Source organism: Akebia trifoliata, chromosome 8, assembly GCF_017979445.1.
Source record: "Akebia trifoliata isolate Shusen 1 chromosome 8, ASM1797944v1, whole genome shotgun sequence".
NCBI classification, from domain to species: domain Eukaryota; kingdom Viridiplantae; phylum Streptophyta; class Magnoliopsida; order Ranunculales; family Lardizabalaceae; genus Akebia; species Akebia trifoliata.
The window spans coordinates 48,991,330-49,018,134 of record NC_141382.1 but is presented as its reverse complement, the minus strand read 5'-3'; the positions used below and the strand labels follow the sequence as shown (position 1 = coordinate 49,018,134).

At 34.9% G+C, this 26,805-nt stretch overlaps 2 protein-coding genes across 2 annotated transcripts; both read right to left on the bottom strand.

Annotated features, from left to right (window-relative positions):
* Positions 1-969: 969 nt before the first annotated feature.
* LOC147397446 (ADP-ribosylation factor 1) lies at positions 970-11,868 on the bottom strand. The gene is made up of 9 exons (XM_086449133.1): positions 11,709-11,868; positions 11,391-11,619; positions 11,277-11,315; positions 11,121-11,183; positions 8,058-8,076; positions 6,294-6,405; positions 2,250-2,297; positions 1,870-2,000; positions 970-1,413 (listed from the first exon to the last, which is right to left on the bottom strand). The coding sequence occupies exons 2-9, from the start codon at positions 11,491-11,493 to the stop codon at positions 1,380-1,382; spliced, it is 549 nt and encodes a 182-aa protein (XP_086305259.1). The 5' UTR covers positions 11,494-11,619; positions 11,709-11,868; the 3' UTR covers positions 970-1,379.
* A 4,557-nt stretch (positions 11,869-16,425) lies between these two features.
* LOC147397445 (D-3-phosphoglycerate dehydrogenase 1, chloroplastic-like) lies at positions 16,426-22,101 on the bottom strand. The gene is made up of 5 exons (XM_086449131.1): positions 21,472-22,101; positions 18,446-18,822; positions 18,239-18,349; positions 18,066-18,161; positions 16,426-17,471 (listed from the first exon to the last, which is right to left on the bottom strand). The coding sequence occupies exons 1-5, from the start codon at positions 22,064-22,066 to the stop codon at positions 16,797-16,799; spliced, it is 1,854 nt and encodes a 617-aa protein (XP_086305257.1). The 5' UTR covers positions 22,067-22,101; the 3' UTR covers positions 16,426-16,796.
* Between the last annotated feature and the right edge of the window lie 4,704 nt (positions 22,102-26,805).

The following is a 26,805-nucleotide window of genomic DNA, read 5'->3' as shown; positions in this document are numbered from 1 at the left end:
TTCGTACAAAAGATTCCGCGTCTGAATCAAGTCAATATGCGTCCCCATGGATAGGCCTCATTCAACTCCAATATCACATAAAATGACGAAACTACCCTTCACCCTCTATGATTGGTGGATGCTCATATCAAGAATCCGTCGCTTTTGTAATTAAAGAATTCATTGATAAGATTACCCACGAAATCACCGGTAACGAATTTGTTAATTATAAAATTGACAAATCCACTAAAAAGACATGTTTTTTACATTAAAATAACTAATATACCGAAATCGAAATTTTGCCATATTCAACCAGGAAATGTTAACTAACATTAAAAATAAAGAAAATAGGTGAAATTAAAAATAAGTAAAAGTTGAAGTGCCAATAGAAACTCTCTTTTTTTTAATTCAATTTCTTTGTTTTTTTTTTTTTAAGATTTAGGATTCTTTGTGAACCTAATCATAGTTGTAAATTACTGAAATTGTTTGAATAAGTGTTATAATGTTTTGTACCATTGAGAGTATACTTTGCACCAACCCATATGATAATGTTTGAAGAGTGTGCTTTAATCTTTAATCGTTGTGTGATGAATGATTTAAGAAATTGGGGTGTAATGAGTAAAAGTTGGGGTAACAATAGCAACTCACTAGCTTTAGAACTTCACAACTCATATGATTCATGAGCACAATCCTATGATCTTAAAATCATGTCAATAGAAATTCTGCGATTACATATGTACTATACATGAGATAAACATGATGGCAGATCGAAACCCCGAAGAAATTGGGTATATAAATATATAATGATAATAAAAAATATCATTAATAAATGACACAACATTTGCATAGGAGAGATTCTTAGAAAATTGATCAATCAACTCTCATATTTTAAGAAATCCAATGTTAATTCAGTAAATTTGAATGATTTGATTTGCAAATTGGTTAGTAGTAATTAGTACAAATTTGCAGATTCCACAAGCCAGTAAAATCTGTAGGACAAACTAGATTACTTCGATTAAATTTTGTCTAAACTAGATGCAATAGACATTTATTGAACTCCAGAAATAAATAGGTAAAACTTTGCAAACTCTTTTAACAAGTTGATCTCTGTAGTATGTACCTAATATTTTTGAACATTTTGGACAAAAACCTGCTTCATCAAACTTACCCTTCTGAGCTAAGAAACAGCGATGCATTAACAATAAGACACGCACATTCAGATTTTCAACCACAACTTTTACTCCCAGAAAAAGAAAAATCCTGCTCAGGTCTCCAATGATTTATCCCATCCAATATAAAAACTTTTCTACCATAAGTCATACCAAGTTAATGCTAATGTTCTTTCTTTTGATTGTGGATTGGCTGGAATAGCAGCACAATTGTTTCAGTTCTTCAAGAAGTTAACCACCACCAGACCTGAGAGTATTACTCAACCTGCATTGGTAAGTAATTGTTTCACATCAGGATTACAGATAAAGTTTGCATGGTGAAATCCATAAAATAAAATAATAACAGCAAAAGTTAATCAAGTTAAGGAAACTTTGAAGAAAGATAAAAAATCAGTATAAAACTAAACAGTTTGTTGAGCCAATTCAAATTTGGCCTAATTAACACCGTGGTTGGTCCTCTATTATCAATTTATCAAACAGACTGCTTGAGCAAATTATTTGTATAACCCAATAAAAAACATTCATTCATGACTTGTTTGAAGGGGAAAAATGAATTTTAGTGTTGTTTTATATAAGGTTAAATGCCAATAACCAGACAAGAGTAGAACCTGTTCGATGCAGTTCGTATATGAAGCAGTGCATAAAATATTCATCTAAAAGAATTAAGAAACAAGTTTGTAAACCAGCACCTAAACCTTAATGCATGATTAGCTAAACTTACCAGTCCAAGCCCTCAAAAAGGCCTTCACCTTTTATGGCAGAAGTTTTAAAAATAGACCATTGACGGTTTTTAATTTTGTGCAACTCTAAGGCCTCAGTTACCGCGGCATCATCGAGTGCACCAGGAAGATCCTGAATAAAAGAAGCACCAGAAAACAATTAGAAATTTTGAGAAATCAAAACCAAAATTATAATACCTTTTAGGAAACATTTATTTGCACACACACAAAAAAAAAAAAAAAAAAAGACAAATGGGGAATAGTTAGTAAAACTGAAGGACGACGCCTGTCAAAAACATTTTCTACTTCACAAAATGAGAATGTTATCCCCACAATTTAGGTCATAGAAAAGAGAGAACATAACAATAGCAATAATCATAACCTGCTTATTTGCAAAAATGAGGACAACTGCACCTTTTAACTCTTCTTCCTGTCAAAGGTTCAATAACGTAAATTAGTATTTTGAGACGTAAAAAGTCAATATTTTCATTGTAAACAAAATAAATCCAGCAATAAATGATTTGTACAGTTCACAGCCAAAACATAATACATTACAATAAGTTTCAAAAACATCTTTTGTCCCCATTTTTTTACAAGATTTTCTGTGATCATTTTCTTTAGCATCTGCTTGTTCGTTAAGTGAAAAAAGATCACTCCACTAAGAGTTCAATGTCAAAAAATTGAAAAGGCTGAAATCAAGATCAAAAGTTCCTCAGGTTGTGTATTTTGAAGTTGTTCTTCCTTAAAAAGAAAAGCATTCTTCATTGTAAGTTTATATTTCTTTAATACATTCAAAACACGATAGCATTGCAAATGTGTAAATGCAGCAAATCTATGGGCCTATGATGTATTTATACAAGATGTATTTATTCCCTTTAGGTTTTTTAAGGTTAAAGAGGACTCATTTTTTTGCAAGAAAAAACATGTATAGGTCCATAGGTCAATTTTATTTACTGAAATGACATTAAGTAATTATATTTAACAATTAACTGCAGATTTCACCTATTAAGTTCAACCCCTTTCATACGTTTCCTTAAATATGTGTGGAGTGATATTCATCTCCATACCATCATTTTATCATCAAAGCCATATATTTCCATTTGTTACTCCAAATGTTTTTCGTTTGGGTGATATAATAAGTTATGCGTGTGGTCATCATGCTCTATCATGCTCCATAACATAAGTTCGTCTTTACAACATTTTGGCAATAATTTGCCGAAATTTTCTAAATTGGTGCATCATTATAAAGCTTCTCCATGTCCACTTAAACTTCTTTGAAGGAATTCCAAAATTTTAATGGAGCAAAGTTTGGGAAAATTCAAAATTTAGTACCTAGCATGTACTGATGTATGAGAGAGACATTTTTTTTCCTTACACTTCGGAAAAATTGAGACTGCGTCAGTTAAAGCCATAAGTGTGTGGTTCAAACTACTAAATATGAGTACCATTTAACTTTTTATTAGTGCATTATAAATAAATATTTGTAAGATCTATCGTTTCAAAAAATTTCCCATGGCACGTAAGATGGGAATCTTGAACAAAATCCACATGGCTTGTAAGAAATACCTTACTTTATTTATTATTATTATCCTCAGTGCCATTTTACAGTCTTCAATGCTTCAACATCATTCTAGGTAGCCAGTATCTCTCCCATACTTCTACAGTATTATAATCTAGTTATTAAATAAAATATAGCCATTAAACTGTTGCCTTCCTTGTTGTTTTCAAGTCTCATACTGTTTGATGCCCTCTTATATTTTTCATTTGATGTTCGCAATTCCAAATGCACAATTCCCCTTAATCATTAAGGACAAGGAAAAATAAATGGAGGCATGGCACAGAGTAAGAATGGTAATAGTCCATACTACAAGTTCGGTAGAATGAAACTTGTCTGCCAACAACTGAAAGATATGTGTGGGACAGTGGGAGCACGTACATAGACTTTTGATAAACAAGTGAATCAATAAAGTTAACATCCAAACAGAACAAATGGGGTGGACAGAAACCCTAGGCGCATAAGTCAGGTTATTTAGCGAATAGTCCAGCACTAGCGACCAGAAACCACCTAAATCTTGAAGGCAACTGCCTGGTGGGAGGAGATAGTAATTGACCAGAAAAAGGAAAGAGATCAATTAAAAATTCCAAAGATCACTGAAATTGCGAACATGAGATGTCTATAAATAAGAAGGGACTTCACAAAAGAATTCATCCAATTCTTCTTGCTGAGACTTGAATATTGGATTATTCATTGTCTACAGAAAAGGTGGACTCTCATAGAGATTTCAAAGGTGTTGAAAGTAAACTTTCCATAAACCTCAAAATACATCAACTTGGTTCATACATAAAACTTTAAAATGATTAATATGCCCATAAATATATATAGAGGCTGGTTCTTGGGACGGACGTGAATACATAGTTAAAAACAATGTTGGGCAACCGTTGGATCTAACACATGAGCACGGTTCAGATCTACTGTTGCAAATGAAAGGGGCTTTACAGCTGTCACGCACTATGAGACTGAATATTTGAGTCTTAGTCCCTCTAAAACTTAAGATTTAAAAAAAAAAAAAAAAAAATACAAAAACAAAAAAACTTACTGTCTCTCTCATATTTTATTCTCTCTTTGTCCTCTACAGAAGGAACGAACCCTCTTCTCTCCCTTTCTCCAACCCTTTACATCAAAGATTTTCCCCTTGATTAACACCACTAATTCCAAAAATTTAAAGATTCCATATAAATTAGAAACTCAATATCCTAGAAAAGATTAGTTGAAAGATGTTGTGAAAGTTCTCCAATGAAATCTATAAATTAAAAGGTACAAAAACGAAGTTAAGGTCTGAGCTAAGAGGAACAAGAAAAGTTGCAGGTGTTCTCCTTTCAATATAAACATATTAGTTCTAACTTCTAACTTGAGAGGCAAAGTACAATTAACAGGAACCACAAAGAGACAATAAGCTACTAAAGTTAGGAGAATTTAGTTCTCAGATCTTGAGGTGTGAGGCAACCAAACTTTCTCATCCACATTATTTAATCTAACAAGAGCTTTTAAGGAGATGGTTGCCAACCTATGTCATTTCAGATTCAGATGATTACAAACTTCCAACAGAAACTTAATTGGGAAACACTAAGGAAAACCAAACAAGGTTAATATACGAAAACAATTAACATACAAATGGTAACATTTAAAAATTATATTTTTAATTTACATAGTTAATCAAATAGAAAACTGCAAATCCAAAAACCATGATTTTCATTTATGATAAGTTTTAATCTATGCCCTAAGAAATAAAAAATTTACATAATGGAATGTTGTAGTAAAAGTTGAAAACACTTAATGTTTTTCCTATGTAAATTTTATTGCAACATTCCATTATGTAATTTTTTTATTTCTTAGGGCATAGATTAAAACTTATCATAAATGAAAATCATGGTTTTCAGATTTGCAGTTTTCTATTTGATTAACTATGTAAATTAAAAATATAAATTTTAAATGTTACCATTCTTACGATAATTTTTTTTCGTACATTAACTTTGATTTTCTTGGTGTTTCCCAATTAAGTTTCTATTGGAAGTTTGTAATCATCTGAATCTGAAATGACATAGCTTGGTAGCCATCTCCTTAATAGCTCTTGTAAGATTAAATAATGTAGATATTGTGTGAGAAAGTTTTGGTTGCCTCACACCCCAAGATCTGGGATTTAAATTCACCTAACCTTAGTAGCTTATTGTCTCTCTATGGTTCCTGTTAATTGTACTTAGTCAAACTCAAGTTAAAAGTTAGAACCAATATGTTTAAATTGGAAGGAGAACACATGCAACTTTTCTTGTTCCTCTTAGCTCAAACCTTAACTTTGTTTTTTTACCTTTTAATTTATAGATTTCATGAGAGAACTTTCACGACATGTTTCAACTAATCTTTTCTAGGCTATTTGAGTTTCTAATTTATATGGAGCCTTAAAATTTTTGAAATTAGTGGTGTTAATCAAGGGGAGAATCTTTGATTTATAGGGTTGAAGAAAGAGAGAGAGAGAGGAGAGGAGAGAAGAGGGTTCGCTCCTTCTGTAGAGGATGAAGAGATGGAGAAGAGAGAAAATAAAATATGAGAGGGAGTAAGTTTTGTTTTATTTTCATATTTTCTTTTATAAAAAAAATCTAAAGTTTTAGAGGGACTAAGACACAGATTATTCTGAAATATTCAGTCATCCAGTCTCATTGTGTGAGACAGCTGTAAAGCCCCTTTTATTATTCCAATATACATACATGAGAATGAGTTTAGGATTTATTATTCCATTAGTAGATCTAATTGGATGTTGAAGAATCTAATATGCATAGCAAGGGGCACAATACATTACTAATGTAACCTATTATCTCTGTGAACTGGAGCATTAAAGCTTTTTTCTCACATACAAATCAACTACATGCGTACCTCCAAGATTGCATGAAATTCTTCTTTGGCTATTACGAGCCTATCGGTGTCACTTGAATCAACAACATATATAATAGCTTGAGTATTTGGGAAATAACATCTCCAATATGGTCTGTAGCACAAAAACAAATAAGTACATAATGAGCTCATTTGCTTCATACAAAATAACTTATTCTCATAAGCAATCAAATGATCTATAAATTGAATAAGATTATACAAGGTACAAAAAACAAAACAGTATTATGAGTGGTAACATAGTTCAAGGAACAACACCACAAGACATTTACAACAAAGGCAAGACATTTTAGCACTTGAGAGCATATATATGCAAACATTTACTTAACAAACCCATATGGCCAAGACCTAACACACTGTCCACCAATGCCTAGTAACCTACCAAAGGAAAACAATTCCATTAATAACATTTATTTCTTTCTCAATTATTTAGCTTGTTTCATATGAAGAGTCAAAAAGATAGTCTCCACTCACCCAACAAACACATGCTTTGGAAAAAGAAAAGAAAAAAACGAAGAAGAACATCAGGATCTTCACAGCAAATTTTATTTTTGATGGACTGGTTGCTATGAAACTCGTGACCTCAATTTTTTTTACCAACAGGTACAGATATGTTGACAAAAGTTATGATATAAACAGACTGATGGATTGCTCTTGAGATGATGCCAATATAACCCTTTGTTAAAGCAGTTTTCTAGCCACTTAGAAATATGTATATTTTCTTTAAGTACAATTTTTTTCAGTGGGTAAGCTGGACTTGAACACCCCAACCTCAAAGTTGCTTTGCTATGTGTCTATGGGTCTAAGCCCACTTTAAGTACAATATGTCCATGTTATTTATTAGCTTATCCTGTGTCCTTACTTTTCAAGATTGACCCTGTCCCAAAGTTTCAGAATAACTATGGTAGAAAAAAATGACTTAAAAATTATCAGACTGAAGGCATAGTCACCAAATAACTGAAGAAAACATATGAACAATCCAACATAGTGACCAATACTGTTAGTTACACTTTGAACAGTAATTGTGAAACAGGAGTTTATTATGTAAATTAGAGGTGTTTTTGTCTAGGCCAAGCTAACTTGCAACGCTATTGTATAAACTAGGTTAAATAAATGAAAGAGCAATTAAACAAATCTGTGGACCAACCTACAAATAATTGAAAAATATAGCAACAACAAACCAATTCTCTTTTTAGAACTTCAGAGATTTACAAGTATCAAAAAAAGGTCAATTGATATGTAAATAATTCTCAACTTTTATTTAAACTTAAAAGAAATCAGAGTGCCTATCATTGGCCATCAAATTAATATTGTGTATACCATATACCTAATCTATATAATAAAAGCAACAGTTCTCATCCCAATATTTATTCCCCACATAAGTAGGGGTTGGGATTTAATCTCACCACGAATCTCAAAGAATAATTTTAACTTTATTCCCTTTCCAAGAATACCCCATCAATTTTTTGCCTTTTCTCTTCTACCCCTTTCCAATAATACCCCTCCAACTTTATTCTCTTTCCTCTTCTCCCCTTTTCCAATAATGTCCTTCAACTTTATTATCTTTCCTCTTTTACCCCTTTAACCCCAAAGAGGATGACCATGCCATAGGCATGGGCAAACTCTAGTCTATACATACAAGTCATTGCAATGCTTAAGAAAAAAAAAAGGAACTAAATCATTAATAGACTTAATAAAAGAAAAAAAGGGGGGGAAAGGACGAAGAAAAAGAAACAAAAGATAACATACCTGATACTCGTCTGACCACCTGTTCCAGAAAATCAAACTATAAATGTCAACTACAAATTGACTAACCAAAATTGCAGAGAAAAATAGGTACAAGGAAAATTTTCATATAAAAAATGAACAAGTAGAAGGTGCTAAATAGATGCACAAAGATAGCCTAAGCAGATCATTTAGAATGCAAAACCTATAGACAACAAAGAATGTCGTGTCTGTGGTTGTGTGGTCGTCTGGCTGGACCATTCAGATATTAGATCATTCATCAGATTGGCCAAAGCAAAAAAGGCTCATCCTGCTCGGGATGATTCTAACTGTACCATGATAAGATTTTATTTTGGATATTCAGAGGGTAGAGATGTGGATGCTGCAAGTGGCCAAGTGATAGTTTATCTGGAATCCGTAAGAAAACTACCTGGTTTGGATGCAATGAAATTCCTCTAATGATCCTTATATATTGAGCGATGAAGTTGCCCAAACACAGTTGGGCCTTAACAAATAGACACACTTTATTAAGTCGTTAGGATCATTCAAGATGGTGAAGATTTTGACCTAAGGCCAATCCAAGGTATGGCATACTCCTTGAAGATTCTGATTGATGACCCAGGTTCCATGTATGACATTCAATTGAGACATTGCCATATGCATTGAAAAGGTCTTTCAAGATCATTGCAACTAGATCGAAGATGTTAGCAAGATTTCGTTGTTTGAGTTCTCAAACTAACCATAGAAGTCTGAGTCCAATGCTAGTGACAAGATTCAGGAGCATCTTAGTCATGAGAAAAATTAGATTGCTTTTAATTTTATTGGATAGTTGAGATCTATTTCTAAGAGCACACGTTAGCTCTTAAAAAAAATTTATAGGTAAAATGGACATGAACCCTTGTTAAATTGAAGAATAATCCCTTGCCTGGTGCTCCCTTGAGATACCACAGAAAATGAAATATAGCATCCCAATGTGGATGCCGTGGTGCATGCATAACATCTCACGTGTGTGAGACATAGCCCTATACTCTACCTCAGCACTAGAGCGTGCAACCACATTATGCTTCTTATTATGCCAAGGTTAGCAACTTACCATCAACAAAAGTACAATTTCCTCAAGTAGATCGACGATATGTAAGACTACCAGCACAATCAACACTATAACTCTAACAACCCTTAATTTTTTTTAAAGGTAAAGTGGACATGAACCCACAACATCAAGGTTTCGTGATTAGTATAGTTCTTCTTATGGGGACACTGTAATGGAGATTTATGACTTGATGAATAAACATGTGCATTTCATGCTTTTAGTTCCTGTAAGAACCTTTGGTTGTTTCTACAAAAACCTTGCACGAGCTTGTGCTTAGGGTCCCTTTAATAAAAATCAATTTTGATGGTGATAAAAACTAATTACTGGGAGAGCCAAAGAATAGCTCTATGTTGAGAGCATGAGCATCACCAAAAACCAGAAATTGAACTATTTATATGAACAAGAGTGACATGATGGGCAGAAGATTCATGTTGTAGGGGTTAAGAAAGCAACAGACACCTCATGAGGACACGTATCCCCTCAAGATGCAAATCCAGTGTTACTCCTAATCCAATTGAATTGATTGAGATGGGCAATCCACACCTCTCCTGCCAACTACAGAAGTAAGACCTTGGATCATTCTCATAAGTTGGGCTTCTAAATTCCAAAGCCAGCCCATGAATGAAACCTCAACTCCATAGAACGGGATGGCGGTTACACACACTCAGAATAGGGAAGATCTCTAACAGGGAGATTGTACATGCCAAAAGTAGGTAGGAAAGCCCAAAAAAGAAAGATTTTCCCAAGGGAATGCCTAACAACAAGAAAATAGGCATTGGGCAGGACTCGGGCAATATTCAGATCACGTAATAGTGAGGTATTAAGTAATGATCTGTTGGGAACTAACCAAATTGATTACATGACTTCACTAACTTTGAAACACGAGGAGCAAAAATACACCTAATCCTCTTTCAAAAGGTTATTAAAGAGGCAACCATTGAAGCTAAGACAAGAAAATTTCCTAATTCTACCAAAAAATCTATCAGATTGTTAACTGATTTGAGGCCAGAGTGAAATTCCAAGAACCCACTGCAGTTCAAGGAAGAAGATATGATCTTGTTGTTCAACAACACACACCTTGAGGAAGTAGAGAAGCAGAGAAATTTACATCACACTTGCTACTCTACTAAAGATTACAAATACTTCTGTCAATCACTTTTCTAGTGGCATGGCAGCGCATTCCCAAACAGCAACTCATTACATGAACATTTCCACATTTTGGTTGATCATCATTGGGGAAGAATGAAAATTCACCCAAGAAATCCATATATTTTAACGATTGAGTTCGTGGAATGAACTCTCTACCCTGGTTTTCTAGAATGCAAAACGATAGCAAACACATCCCCCAACAAAATGCACGACAAATGAATGGGCAGGCCATGAGATTAACTCCACATCGACACATGCACGCCATGTAAAACAAGTTTTACAAGAAGCTTTTAAACGAACACTTTTTGATATTTTTACAAACGTGATAACATGCAGGACAACATGAGATATAGCCAGAGTTGTGGAAGAACTATATAGGCATTGAATGAAGACAAAAGTATGCAATTTTTGTAAGACAAACCCTATTACACTGCCAAAATCCTCACTAACTTGATCGTTGGAGCGCAATAGCAGGTTTAATAAGGTCAAGGAACAACAGATAAATACCATCATCAAGAGGAGATTAGGGAGAATTGAAGCTGGATCAAAATATGAAACCATAATCATGCTGCCACTTGGACAATCCCATTTAACATCAAGGTCTTATTTTATACAAAATTAAAATCCCACCCCAACCTCACAGACACCACACATCCCTACCCGGCATGTCCATATCAAACTAAATTATCTTCTTTGATTCATAAAAGAAACATTGTTACTTATACATCATTGTCTCGGTTACAAAAATCAAATCTAACTGATTAGAGTACAAATGTTCTACAATCTACATTACAAAACACACACAACAAAAGCAAATCATGTTTATAGAGAGGGTTCAATGAACATACCCAGATCCCAGACTTGAAATTTGATGTTGTTGTACTGCACGGTTTCCACATTAAATCCAATGGCTGCATGGAATCGAAAACACAATCCTCAATCAACAAAGTGGCTAAAAGGAATATTTGTGGGGAAAAAAATAACAAAAAATAAAAAATACGAACTTGGAATTGTGGAGACAACTTCCCCCATTTGAAGCCGATCTGAACGAAACTAAATTAAGGCCTTAAAACATTAAGAATAAAATAAAATAAGGAGAAACGAAGAGGAGAGGATACAGAGAATTGTGGTTTTTCCAGCATTGTCGAGGCCGAGGACAAGGATCCGAGCTTCTCTGTTACCAAAGAGCGAAGAGAACATTCGTGTAAACAAGATACCCATTGTGGAGATATCTCTAGATCATGAATTGAAGCAGATCTAATGGTAGAAATTCCTCGATAAGCGATTTTAGATCAGATCTGCACAGTAGAACCCTATCCTGATTCTTGAATCCTCCTCCTCCCCAGCCTGCAAATACAAAACAATTGGCGATGAAAATCAAGAGAGAGGAGAGAGATGTGGAGGTGTTTTTGAGGATGGAGTGATGGACTACATACCTGCATAAGAGTTGAAGAATTGGAGAAGAGAATTGAAGAAGCTTGAATTGGAAGCGCTTCTTATTCTTCGAGATCCAATCAGGAAGTCGGACACTTTTTTGTTTATGAACCCTCAAAGACTGGTGGAATTCACGTACGAGGTTTGTGAATCACGAAAATGGCGTACATGTCCTCCCTTATACTCAACTTCTTATCAATTTTGAGAGCTATCATTGCCACACCAACTTTTACTAATGCCGCACCAATTCCTATGTAAAGAATTGTACACTGTTGGTGTGGCGTTAGCAACAAGTTGGTGTGGCAATAGTAATCCTCTAAATTTATCCTCTTTAATCATTCCTCATCCATGGTTATTCTCATCCTTCTTTGTCTCATATCTCTTTTTAAGGGGGCATTAATGTCATTCACATGAGATTTAGTAATTGAAAGTAATTTTCTTTTATCAAATGATCAACCTTACTTTTTAACTAAATGGCTGTGACATTTATCTTACAGTTATAATATGAAATCACTATTTTATTATATAATCGTACCAAAGAAAATGATATTTTGTTGCTACAGCATCATTTTTCACTTGTGGTGTAATTTTATAATGAGTTGTGTTGAGTGACCTCAAGATTGTACTTCATATGACACTTTCTTGAGGTGAAAGTGTGAAGGAACCATTAACTGCTTTTCATCGGGTGAAAAGAGCCGTGCTGGACTGACCTCAAGATTTTGACGTGAAAGTGGATAGGAACTATAGATGCATTTTCACTTATATCTCGATGAGAGGTATCTATGGTTCCTATACACTTTCACGTCAAGGTATGCGATGTGAGGTCCAATCTTGAAATCACTTCAGCATCATGGGAGTGAAAAATCATCTATGGTTGCTTCACACGAAAATGCCATGTGAGGTACAACCTTGAAGTCACTTCAGCATTATTCTTTTATAATTAAGTACTTACAGTGTTAATTTCATATTATAATGGGGTGGTAGTATCACCACCTTGATTAAATGATGGTAAACTAAGAAGCTTAGACTTAAGAGATACATGGAAGATTCGAGAGCATGCATACTCTATAAAATTAAATTTTCAAAAGTGAAAAACAACTCTAGCAAATTGTTTTCCAATGGAAGAATATAAATACACAATAAATTTCAGTTTGTCTTGACTAACTAAGCTATTCCATGATATCTTAAAGACTACAATTTCATTTGAAAGGAGGAAAAATATCATAATGCCTACATAAAATAGAAATTTCACTTTGTTGCAACTACCCAAAAAACAAAAAATTAAACATACACACACACCACACACATATATATATATGGAGCGGATCGACAGCCCTAAAGTTTGCCAAGTTTGGTGTCAAACATTTTTTGTAAATTACTTTTGATGGGATTAGAAATTTTGGAATAGACTAATTTTTTGTGAGGATGATCTCTACAGTGAAGAGATCATCCTCACAAAAAATCAGCTCATTTTGAAACTTCTAACCCTAGTTTACAAGTTGAAAAATCGTAAATCGTCCAAATTTTTGTAAATCACTTTTGATGGGGTTAGAAGTTTTGGAATAGGCTGATTTTTGGTGAGGATGATCTCCTCAACATAAAGATCATCCTCACAAAAAATCAGCTCATTCCAAAGCTTCTAACCCATATTTTGAAAAATGTTTGGCACCAAACTTGGCAAACTTTAGGACTGCTGAACCGTCCCCATATATATATGGGTCCCGTTCAGCAACAAACATTTTGGCAAAACATTTTTCAAAACATGGGTTAGAGCTCTTGGAATGGGCTGATTTTTGGTGAGGATGATCTCTACGGTGAGGAGATCATCCTCACCAAAAATCAGTCCATTCCAAAACTTCTAGCCCCAGTTTACAAGTTGAAAAATCGTGGACCGTCCATTTTTTGTAAACCATTTTTTATGGGGTTAGAAGTTTTGGAATAGGCTGATTTTTGGTGATAATGATCTCCTCACCGTAGAGATCATCCTCACCAAAAATCAGCCCATTCCAAAACCTCTAACCCATGTTTGAAAAATGTTTTGCCAAATGTTTGTTGCTGAACATTTCCCTATATATATATATATATATATGGGTCGCGTTCCTGCAACCCTTTGCATTACGACCCCCTTTGCGACACACCGTTTTGTTTATGGGCAAGTTTGGAGGCTGATTTTTGTGATCTCTATGTGAGGAGATCATCCTGGCAAAAATCCCCATTCCAAAACTTCTAGACCGTTTTTGTAAATCAGACCGTTTTGATGGGGTTAGAAGTTTTGGAATGGGATGATTTTTTGCCAGGATGATCCCCTCATCACAGAGATCATCCTCACAAAAAATCAGCCCATTCCAAATTTTTGCCCATATAAGACAAACGGTGGTCGCAAAGGGGGTCGTAATGGGGGTCGTAATAACGCTGTCCTATATATATATATATATATATATATATAGGGTCAGGTTCAAAGGACAACAACACACATTTCAAACATGTTTTGTCTTATATGGGCAAAAATGTTTGGAATGGACTGATTTTTTGTGAGGATGATCTCTGTGATGAGGAGATCATCCTTGCCAAAAATCAGCTCATTATGAAACTTCTAGACCGTCCAATTTGTTGAAAAATTATAGACCGTCCAATTTTTGTAAATCAATTTTGATGGGGTTACAAGTTTTGGAATGGGATGATTTTTTGCCAGGATGATCCCCTCATCACAGAGATCATCCTCACAAAAAATCAGTCCATTCCAAACATTTTTGCCCATATAAGACAAAACATGTTGTCTATATGTGTGTAGAAATGGTTGTCCTTTGAACCTGACCCATATATATATATATATATGGGTCGGGTTCCATAAACCCCCATTACGACTCACATTGCGACACACCATTTTGTCTTATATGGGTAAAAATGTTGGGAATGGGCTGATTTATTGTGAGGATGATCTCTATGGTGAGGAGATCATCCTTGCCAAAAATCAGCTCATTATGAAACTTCTAGCCCCATGTTTACAAGTTGAAAAATTTTAGACCGTCCAATTTTTGTAAATCAATTTTGATGGGGTTAGAAGTTTTGGAATGGGATGATTTTTTGCTAGGATGATCTCTTCATCACAGAGATCATCCTCACAAAAATCAGCCCATTCCAAACATTTTTGCCCATATAAGACGAACGGTGTGTCGCAATGTGAGTCGTAATGGGGGTCGTAGGAACCCCACCATATATATATATATATAGGGAAATGTTCAACAACAAACATTTTGGCAAAACATTTTTCAAAACATGGGTTAGAGGTTTTGGAATAGGCTGATTTTTGGTGAGGATTATCTCTACGATGAGGAGATCATCATCACTAAAAATCAGCATATTCCAAAACTTCTAACCCCATAAAAATGATTTACAAAAAATGAATGGTCCACGATTTTTCAACTTGTAAACATGGGGCTAGAAGTTTTGGAATGGGCTGATTTTTTGTGAGGATGATCTCCTCACCGTAGAGATCATCCTCATAAAAAATCAGCCCATTCCAAAACCTCTAACCCATGTTTTGCCAAAATGTTTGTTGCTGAACGGGACCCATATATATATATATATGGAACGTATCAAGGGACATATGTAAAAACAATGTAACATTAATATATTTTCAAAATATAGGTTAGAAGTTTCGGATTGAGCTGATTTTTTTTTTTTTGTGAGGATGATCTCTATGATAGGAAGATCATCGGAAAAAAAAAAATCAGTCCAATCTGAAACTTCTAACCCCATTAAAAGTGATTTAGAATGTGGACCGTCGATTTGTTGTCAATTTTTATCAATAATTTGTAAATCACTTTTGATGGACTTAGAAGTTTCAGATTGAGCTGATTTTTTGTGAGGATGATCTTCTCATCATAGTGACCATTCTTGCAAAAAATCGGCTCAATCCAAAACCTCTAACCCATATTTTGAAAAACCATTGTTTTTACATATGTCCCATGAACCGCCCCTATACATACATATAGATATATGCCAGATAGATTAATTATAAAGATAATCCTTCTATTTAGGCACATGCAAGAGAGAAGTATAGAAAAAGATGAAGAATCTTCATATGCTTTTAATTAATGCATAAGACAAAGCACGTAAGAGCTAATTTGGCCGGTATTGAAAACATGGTTTCAAAATAAACTCGTTTGAGACAGAAATGTATGGCCTGAGTCATCTTGATATCGGGCATGGACGAGACAAATGGATAAGTCAATGTATCGGATGAGATTTAAAACCCCATATTCATTTTTCTCATTGTTGAACAAGACGTCTCAAACGTATTAGAAAACTCATCCGAGATGAGAAGTGAATCCAAGTTTTAAAACCATGATTGAAAAAGAAGGGAGTTGGAGAAACATACTGAGGTGTACATTAATACATCTAATTATTATCTAGATAAGAAGATAGTTTGATGACCAACCATAAATTTGATTCCCCATAGCCAGCTAATACAATGATGGAGTCCAATGTAACAAATCCAAAAGAAGTGGACCAATTAGTTACTCATATGCAGAGCATCCAATGGATTATATTCTCTCACAGAACAACTGATTGAGGTAATCCCAATCTCATTCTAATCATTTTATACTTGTGAAGATAATGATCAAATGTATCAAGAGGTTTGACTACAATTTCCAAACTAATTACACTTAGGGATACATCACCATCCATTGCTTGTAGCATATAGAAGCTTAAGCATGGTTTCGCTGAAACAATGACATTTAACTTACTATTAGACTTAATAGCATCCGAAGTACGTCTTAACCAAAAACAAAAAAACAAAAAAACATGTATTCTACCACACAAGGGAGGCCTCAGAGAGCAGCAACTCACAGAGGAAATCCTCTCAACCATGTAACAAAAATAACACGCAACGAACAAAAGCAATGTCATTACCTGACTATAGAGAAACAATATGGACTTACTTGCCTTCATAGCAGGGCCCATCAGTATAGTACAGGACCGGCGGTGTTTCCATTGGCAGCCACCATTTATTATATAACTCACCCGCTGCAAAACGGGGTGTTTTCATGAAAGAATACTATCTTGATTGCCCTCACCACCTTTCCCTATAGGTTGAGGAACACAAACTCTTCAATGGCTGGGACCTCACCAATCTTCTTGAGAGTCTCCTTATCGGGTTCTTCATCGATACCGATCGCCATGATCGCCTGCTTCTTCCCAATTCCTGTCCTCCCCACACTCATGAAGTTCACATTAACATTCTTCTCCCCAAGAATGTTTCCAACACGTCCAATCATCCCAGGCTGGTCCACTTGTCGGCATAGTAGGAGGTTGCCTTCAAGGCTTACGTCCACACTGAATGATCCTACACATGTCAGGTGAGGTATCCCATCCTTTACCCTCCCTTCAACACTTATCTCACTATTATCCAACTGGGCACTGTCAAACTTGGATTTTACATTTTCTATGTGAACTTGAATTGAGTCAACTGGGTAGGCAGGGGATGTGTCAACCATCACCCGTTCCTCACTAATCCGGAGACCCTTTTGTTTGGCTGTGAAATCCGCATTGACCAGATTGATAAATGTGCAGGAAATTGGCTCGATGATGCCTTTTGTTATCATAGCCCGGAGCAGCCTTGTGTCGAGGTTATCTGGGTCTCGAGCTGATGTGTACACCACCTTGATAGACTTAATGCCGCTTCCTCCGGCCACCAATTGTACAGCCAGTCTGCCAAGCTTCTCTGCCAGCACGACATAAGGTGCAAGTTCGGATAGAACCTAGGAACATGAGTGAAACTAAAGTCAGTACAACAATGCAGGAGGACTCTCCCTCTAGTCATGGTGCATATTAGGGGGGGAACTTGGTCTGGTTCAAGCCAAGAACCAAACCAAACCGATGACTTTGGGCTTGTGATTTGGTCTGGAACAAGTTGCAGTTCAGTCTGGTTTAAGAAAATGGAGAACCATTAAATCCGGTTCGGTTCTGGCTTCAAGGCTTGTACAGAACCAAACCAAACCTCTTAATGACTTACTGCATTTTAGGAGTTAGGACATACATTAATGGCTTCTTTTTTCTTATGGATAGATTGATGACTTTGCTTTTTATGAATAAATTAATGACTTATTATAAGAAATTTCATGTTCATTATTTATTTATTTTTCATTAAAAATATGTTGCTTCCAAGCAGGTTTATAAGATATTGCCAACCCATAGTACCAAACCAACCTTAGCTCGGTTAGATTTGGTTTGGTTCTATGGGCAATTCGGTTCAATTCCGGTTCTTATTTAGTGCAACTGACCTATGTTGGTTCGGTTCTGAGTTGGCCCCAAACCGAATCAAGTGCACCAAGTAAATTTCAAGAATTATTTACCTCAGCAGGGACCATGGGAGCATTCACAGCAGTTGCAGCAAGTTCCCCTCTTAATGCTCCAACTACGGCCTCTGCGATTTCAATGGCTACACCTTCCTGGAAAATTTTATGCAATATGGGTTAGATCAGGGGAGGTAGGATCATGTTAGATAGTTGTCAGAGAAATTGTGTACCTGTGCTTCCTTGGTGCTGGCTCCAAGGTGAGGTGTTACTGTGACATTCTCATGTTGTACTAACTTGCTATCTTTCGGTGGGGGTTCCTCTGTAAACACATCAAGTGCCGCCTGTCCCACATTTTAAGACCGAATATATACTATCAAATATGGCATGAAAATAATCTGAATGTTAAATTTTTCCAAAGCAGATTTAGAAAACAATACCTGAGCAATGACTCCACTATCAAGTGCCCTCACCAAAGCATCTTCATCTATAACTCCACCCCTTGCAACATTAACAATGCGGACGCCCTTCTTCATCTTTGCAAAAGTTTCGTCATTGAAGACCTTTGAAGTAGTTGGAGTGAGTGGCATATGAAGAGAGATGAAATCAGCTGTGGAGATTGCCTTGTCAAAAGAGACCAGATCAACACCAATAGCACGGGCCCTATCAGCAGGGGCGTATGGATCATGTGCAATAACATGCATCCCTAAGCCTTTCGCACGTCTAGCAACTTCGGATCCAACTTTTCCGAACCCCATGACTGCCAATGTCTTCCCAACCAGGGAGACACCAACATACTTGTTCCTTTGCCATTTTCCTGCAAAATTTATCAATCTGTATTCTAAGTTCTCTTATCAATGATAACAACCAAAACATATTATCTCATCTGGTTCAGAGAAAACCATCTGCTCCATAGAAATTACATAATTCTAAGGAATGCAAAATCATCCATGATTTCTACTCAAAAACAGTCCAACGGAATAAAAAGTTATAACATGAAGTTTATCAAACTGGCTCCAAATACTAAAGGGACCATAAAGAAGCATCATACGCAGAAGAGGACATGTTGAAATTTGTCTTTAACTGGGTATGTGGCACTATGTGCATATTATTTACAATTGGTTCAGGGGAAATTTTCCGCACCCACAATAATATTTTGTTCAACAACTCAAAATTATTGGCACTTCTCTTAGATATTCAAATTTGATACATTAGACTTGTTTTGAAAAACATACACCAGTATCTCCACCATTTCGTTGAGCCGTCATCATCAGCATCGTACATATGCTTAATCCCAAATATTGGGTTTGGCAACATGAACTTATATTTTTATGATGAAAATGAAGATTCATACTCTCCTTCTGTTTTCTATTAAACATTATCAATACAAATAAAAGCTTGAAACGTTAAATAAGATTGGAAAAAACCAATCATTCAATTGCCTATTATTTTGATAGTTTGAGGCAGCCATCCAGATTCATAAGCCAATAAAAAAGATAGGGGCATGCTGATGGTCGCATTTGACTAGAAGGAATACTTTTTGAATGGGCTAGCCATTGAAAGTCTTTTTTCTTAGCACAATAACTGCAATCCTGACATGACATGTCCTAAAAATCAAATGCAACCATTCCAGGTTTTGTTAGGAATGGGCCTTAAGGAACTATGACTGAAAAAATCCAATTGTGTCTTGTATGAAAAAACAGGGTCTGAGATTACAGGGTTTAAAACTTTGGTAGTGGGAGGAAACAAAATGGCTGGGGATAGATAATTTCTCTGAGAGTAACTCAGCCGAGATGGAACTGACTCTTAATCAGTTCTGGTGGTGGCCAAAGTCCAACAACAAACCTGCATCTTTGACCATTGCAAGCATATGGTTCTAATATTAACCATGATTTACTGTTTTAAAGAGGAAACAATGTAATTCTTTCGACGACTAGATTTTTTGTCTTTCTCACCTGTTTTGTATGCATAGCACAGTTATTTAGGCTTGGACCTGTCATCCTATGAGATCCATATTATGGAGATCTCCCCCAAGGAAAATTAAACCAGAACAGATTTTTATGCGTGTCTTCTTTTGGATGGTATAAAAAATTAGAGCTGTGATAATATGACTCGCCAGGTGGGACAAGTTCGGGAACCGTAGATCTGAACACCTCAGGATACACGATTGCACTTTCCCATAAAAGGCGTATCCCGAGGCGTGCAGATCTACAGTTCCCGAACTTGTCCCACCTGGTGAGTCATTTGAGCATCCCACCTGGCGAGTCATATTATCATGACTCAAAAAATAATAATATAATAATACATAAAGAAGTCAACATATTGGCTATAGAAGTTATCTGATCAAGCCAATGGAAGCTTAGAAATCTTTTGTTCAAGCCGAATTTTCACCATCTAGAACCCTCATTGTTTTAAAAAAAAATTTAATTTATCATTTTTTAGAATAATATTTTCCAAGGAAAAATTTTAAGCTTCAATACAGGGTCAAAGTGGCCATCTTTCCATGGTATGAAAGATCATCCTTCAACAAAAATGATACATATTGCTATACACAAAAGATCACAATTGCATTTTTTAAGGAAAAAAAAAACAAATAAAACGTAACAAATAAGTTATGCTATCCACCTATATATCACATATGGGAAATGTTCAGCACCCAACCATTTACCCAACAATTTGCCCAACATGTTTTGTCCTACATGGGTTAGAAGTTTTGGAATGGGCTGATTGTAGATGAGGATGATCTTCTAACAGTAGAAGATCATCCTCATCAAAAATCAGTCAATTCCAAAACTTCTAACCCCATGTTTACAAGTTGAAAAGTAGTGGACCGTCCATTTTTTGTAAACCATTTGTGATGGGGTTAGAAGTTTTGGAATGGGCTGATTTTTGGTGAAGATGATCTCTATGGTGAGGAGATCATCCTTACCAAAAATCAGCCCATTCCAAAACTTCTAACCCATATAGGACAAAACATATTGGGCAAATTGTTGGGTAAACGGTTGGGTGCCGAACAGGGACCATCATATATTGGACGCGTCAGATATTTAATACCATGCATGTTCTCTCTACTTCAGGCATAGACCAAAAATCAAAGTCAAGTTGACTTGAATCGTAACAGATCTATTAATTTCAGGCCATCTGCAAAGAAAAATGCATAACCCTGCCAACAACCAAGATTCAAATGCAAATATACATAAATAAGAGATATGTGTCCTTTAAAAGTTTTTTTTTCTAAAGGTAGAAGAACACTAACAACACATGATTTCAGATCAGATCCCGGAGATTGCAATCTAGACTTATCCTCTCACTTACAACACAACTTCAATATTTTGAATATCCCACTATAATCCACAGATCTGCTAATTTAAAGCTTCTAATCTAACCTAAACTCAATACAAATCAAGTTCAAGAATGAACTCTCGTTTTAACCAAACAATCGAACAAGAAAAGTGAGAGAACTCACCAGATTTCATCGAAGCATCAGCCTGAGCAACATTACGAGCCATGGAAGCAAGCAGAGCTATCCCGTGCTCCGCAGCCGCAACAGTATTTGCCGTTGGAGCATTGACAACGAGACAACCAAATTCAGTGGCCGCCTGTAAATCCACATTATCGATACCAACACCAGCCCTTCCAACAACCTTCAACCGACCTTTCGCCGCCTCGAAAACCTCCCTAGTCACCTTAGTCCCGCTCCTGACGATCAAAGCGTCACAGAGCGAGATCTTCGAACAGAGCTCTTCAGGAGACAAATTGTAAGAGCAATCGACGTTCGCGAAGCTTCGTAGGACCTCTAATCCTACTTCTCCAAGCTTCTCCGAGACGAGAATTGTAGGTTTTGAATCGAAAGACGTAGTTTCGAGACTTCGATCTTTGGAGAGCGAGATCTCGGGACCATCTAGGATCTTGATAACATTTCTAACGATGAGAGACGAGCGAGAAAGGTTCAATGAAGAAGAAGATTTGTAGAATGGAAGAAGAGAAGATCTCGTTGAAGGAGATGAACCAGAAACCGAAACGCGAGGAATGAAAATGGTTTTTGCGGAGGCAGACGCCATGGCTGCTTCTCTTTCGGAGATTTTTCGAATTCGTTGGAAGGGTGCGTGCCATATATCAAAACGGCTTGGTTAGGAGCCCGTATGTGTTGGAATCCTACCAAAATACGCCACGTGGATACCGTATTTGGATATAGAAACGGGACACTGTCCTAGATCCTAACTCGTGAAAAAAAAAAAAAAACTTTCTGCTTCTAACTTGCGCCGGATGGGTAAATTATTACTGCTTTTTCCGGTTACAAAGGGTGATAGGACAAATCATATCAGTGGGTCCACACCTGCACCAAGAAAATATTTCTACTTTTCCGTACTGTTATAATTATTGTACTATATCAACTTGTTTTAAGATACAAGGAATTAATCTAATCTGAACCGTCCAAATACCAATAATTAATCTAATTATTGTACTATATCAACTTGTTATAATTATTGTACTATAACAACTTCTTTGAAAAACTTAGATGAAGTTCAAAAGAATTTTTTTTTTTTTTTAATCTAAATTTCTCTATGAAATTTAAAGTGTTATGACGTTGGATTGCTGATGTGGTAATCTATTTAAGAAAAATGACCTTTATTAATACTCAAAATCTTACTATCTTAATAAGGAAAGGGTTTCACTAATTAGTAGTGTTTTCATAAAATTGAAAATGTTGGTTCGACTCATAAGTATAATAAGTTGAGTGGTCTTGAACAATTTTTGAAAGTAAAATATTGATGTGATTATGCAATTCATTGTGTTTCACACTCTGTTGACATGAATGTGTGTACGGAATCATAAATGCTTTCATTGAAATACGAGTGAAAATCAATTATGATTTGTGCACACCTCCACATCAACATAGTGAATTTCACAATAACTCTAGTACAACTCTTTTAAATTGATCAAGATTGGAATTGTAACTAGAAACTAAATCAAAGTCTCTTTTGTCATATTGGTGTTAATCTGTAAAAATACTTTAATGATAAAGTTAGAGGAAAATTTTAAGACAATCTAAATTTCAAGATGGGAAATTGCATATACGTGCATTCTATCAAATCATTATTTATATAATTTTTCATACTTGAGGTGTTTTATGTTTTTTTTTTCCTCTCCCAATACAATGCTCCTGAGAAATGAATGTTTATGTAGACATATATCAACATCTCTTTAAATTTGTTACCTCATACTATTTAACGAGGACAAATATTATTGTATCAAATCGCATGCTCTCTTCATGATATCTACTTGTATAGGGTCATTCACTTTATCCATTAAACAACTCTCATAGAGTGGTGTCGATACATAAGGTAAAATCAATTAACTACATTGATCAGTGTGCATGCATGTATAGGTAAATTACCATATCTTCTCTAGATTGTATTGGATAGCCCCTCTTCTTGCAATAAGCATTTTACCCTCGATTCATTCTTTATCTTTGCATTAGATAAATTCAACGTGGTCGCTCAGACCATTCTGGAAGGATTCTCATATTCAAATTTGAAAACAGTGAGTCTTCACAACCATGAAATTGGGATATTTGGATTCATAAAAGTAATTGTGTTTAAATTAAAACAAAAATCATTTTAGGATAATTTAGATATACCCCAATAGGTTTTTATGAAATTTGAGCCTTCAACTTTAACTTAATTTAAGAAAACCTTGATTTTCTAAACCCATAAACTATTTTTTCAAGACTTCAACCTCTTCATTTTTAAGTAAAACCTTTGATATACCTATTTTATTACTAAAAAGCTTGATTTTCCATAAAATGTCCATATATAATATAGCCTAGTACTCTAAGTATAATACTACCGGCTATACCGTTTCTTTCCACTCGTGGTACTTGAAACACCCAGCGCATTTTAGAAGAATTTAGAGCAGAAAACGGTAACGGGTTACCTACAACTACCAACAAGCCCACCGACCAAATAAATGTTACGGACAAGCAATGACGCGGAGTTATAGGAAATGTAGTGGCTGATATATGAGTATGGATTTGCTATAAACAAATGTAGATGTTCAGCTGCTAACTAACAGAAAACTGCCACATATACTTTAAAAAGTGCAGTATTTTAGGTCACGTGGCAGTTCGTATAGGTGTTTTTTCATCGAGATACAAGATGTATACTAGTGCTCGGCACACTCAAATGCTACTTCGAGTGTTATTAAAAGTCATTTAGTATTTTTCTTGCAAATCCTTGTTTGTTTGGGGAGTGATTTGATTTGCTATTGAAAAAGAAAAATGCTAAAGTGACTTTAAACATGTTTATACACTTGAGGACATTGTCATGGTTTTCAAAACTCAGATTTTATGTCTAGACTCTTTCGTGGATAAGATCAAGTTGTCTCGTACGAGCTTACTCAATTTGGATGTGATAGATCAATAAACTCAGTATATATATATAATTTTATGTCTTTAAAAAAAATAAGGTACACTAAAAGAAATTCATGAATAAAATTATATTTCAATTATATAATGTGTATTTAAATTTTAATTAAAATATATAAAATCTCAATTAACTTGATCGTGTCAGCTCATTTATCTTATGAGATTCCACATAGTTGAGAGATCACATCAATCTATCTCGTTAATGAACAATACTAAGATGAGTTGGGCAAGACATCTGGATCTTGGATGACATTTGAAATACATGTTGTTACACCTTTACATGATTTTTATGGGTAAATGAAGTGTTACGTTATTATTATTACTATTTGAGTGATATTAACAGACCCTCCAGCTTTGGTGAATATTTGAAGAATTGTGTTGAAATGACATTGAAATTGACATCACTTCACACATTGGTGTGCACATGATCATTGATACTTTTCACATGTATCTTGATGAAAACATTTATGATTTTGTACACACATCCATGTCAGTAATGTGTGAAACGATGTCTATTTTAATATTACTTCAGCATTTTGGTGTCTTATGAATTGATATTAACCGTGGTCATTTTATTGAGACTAACCAAAATGATGGGTCTTCGCCTTCAATCTTGGTTTTGGTGACAGGATGATCACTTAGTCGTGGCATGGTTGAATTAATTATTCATTTTTTGTCTATTATTTTCTCTTCTAAATCGATAAAAAGAAGATTAGAATTTTTAACTTGGATGATTTTGTTAAATAAACCAAAGGTTGAAGATGATGAATTAAAACTTTAAGGTTTCAAATAAATAAAGAATTCACCCTAATCATAGAGGAGGTTTGAAGACTGGATTTTGGGGGGGGAACGTATGGGGAATTAAGGAGTTTAGGGAGGTGCCTGGAAATGAGGGTATTCTGGTCCTTTAGAGTAGTTTCTTTCACAAGAACATGGTCAAGGGGTATTCATCAATTTGGAATCACATGAGTATCTCATATATTCACCAAAATACACTGGGGTGTGTCTAAACGACCCCTTCTTCATTGAAATAAGAGTCCCACTAGTCTTACTAACTTAGTAAGATTTCAACTATTATTAAGGATCGTTGACCTCACCTTATATCATTAAAAAACATGATCTGATAGCACAAGGTTGTAGAGGATAAAATTTTACCAACTTTTAAAAAAATGATATTTTTTATCATTGAATTTTAATTTTAAATTTGAAAATTCTGCGAAAATTCGATAACTAGATTTTACCTAGGATGAAACCTAAAAAAGTTTTTTTTTGTTTTTTTGTTTTTATTAAATCTGAGTTTCACCGCCATGGTGTTGGACAATATGGTGGTAATCCATTCGAGCAATATGACCCTTACTAAGTCGTAAAAGCTTACTAACTTAGTAAGAAAAGTGTTTTTCTTTAAATAATGAAAAAAATAAAAAATCCACGTTTATCTTGTTTTCTTTTAGCTTCAGTTTGCCAGGCGTAAGTGGCCCCCAACAGGTCGTACCCACTCACCCACTCCATGTGAAGTCTTTATTATTAGATTTCAGAAAGGATAATTAAAAACTTGCTATTTATTATTTCACAATAAATAGTGAAAAAAATGTAAAGCAGACAACATATAAAGTGTAGGATGATTCAAATAATATGTTGAGTTTATTTGAGAGGAAGAGACGATAAGAAAAATATTTACAAGTTTGTAAGAAAAGAAAAGAGAAAGTCGATTAAATACATTAAACATGTGATCAGCAAACTTTATAAATGGATGGTCAGAAGATTAGAGGATGTTAAGAAGGATTATTTTCACAATAAATATAAGAAAATGCTAGTCATGTAAGAGATCACTTGAATTTACATTGTCATTCGATCATGAAAATCCATTAAGAGATAATGGATTTTGTTAAAAATTGTTTCCCAATATTTGATTGTAATAAGAAAATTTTCAGAAAGAGAATTGATTTTTAGTTTTCAGAATGGGGAACGTTACGAGAAACTAAAATTAGGATATTCCCACCCTTGAAGATAAACATATTCCAATGGGGTTGGATTAGAGAACTTTTCCCATCACGATGAAAATATATATATATATATATATTTAAAAAATGCACAATCACATATCTACAAATCATATGTTTCTGAGAAAATCATTTCTCCATCATTCTTTTTCTGTACTACTTTACATACCCTCTTGAAAATTTTAAATGATTTGAGAAAGTTTTGTATTATAAGCAAATTTGAATCTTTTTGGAGCTAAATATTATTTAAACACAATGCATATTTTTAAGCATTAGTAAATCACAATGTAATTTTAATTATTTATTTTAATAACTTCGATGGTTTGGACTCATTCGACAAGGACCAATTACAATTGAGAAGGAATATAAAAGT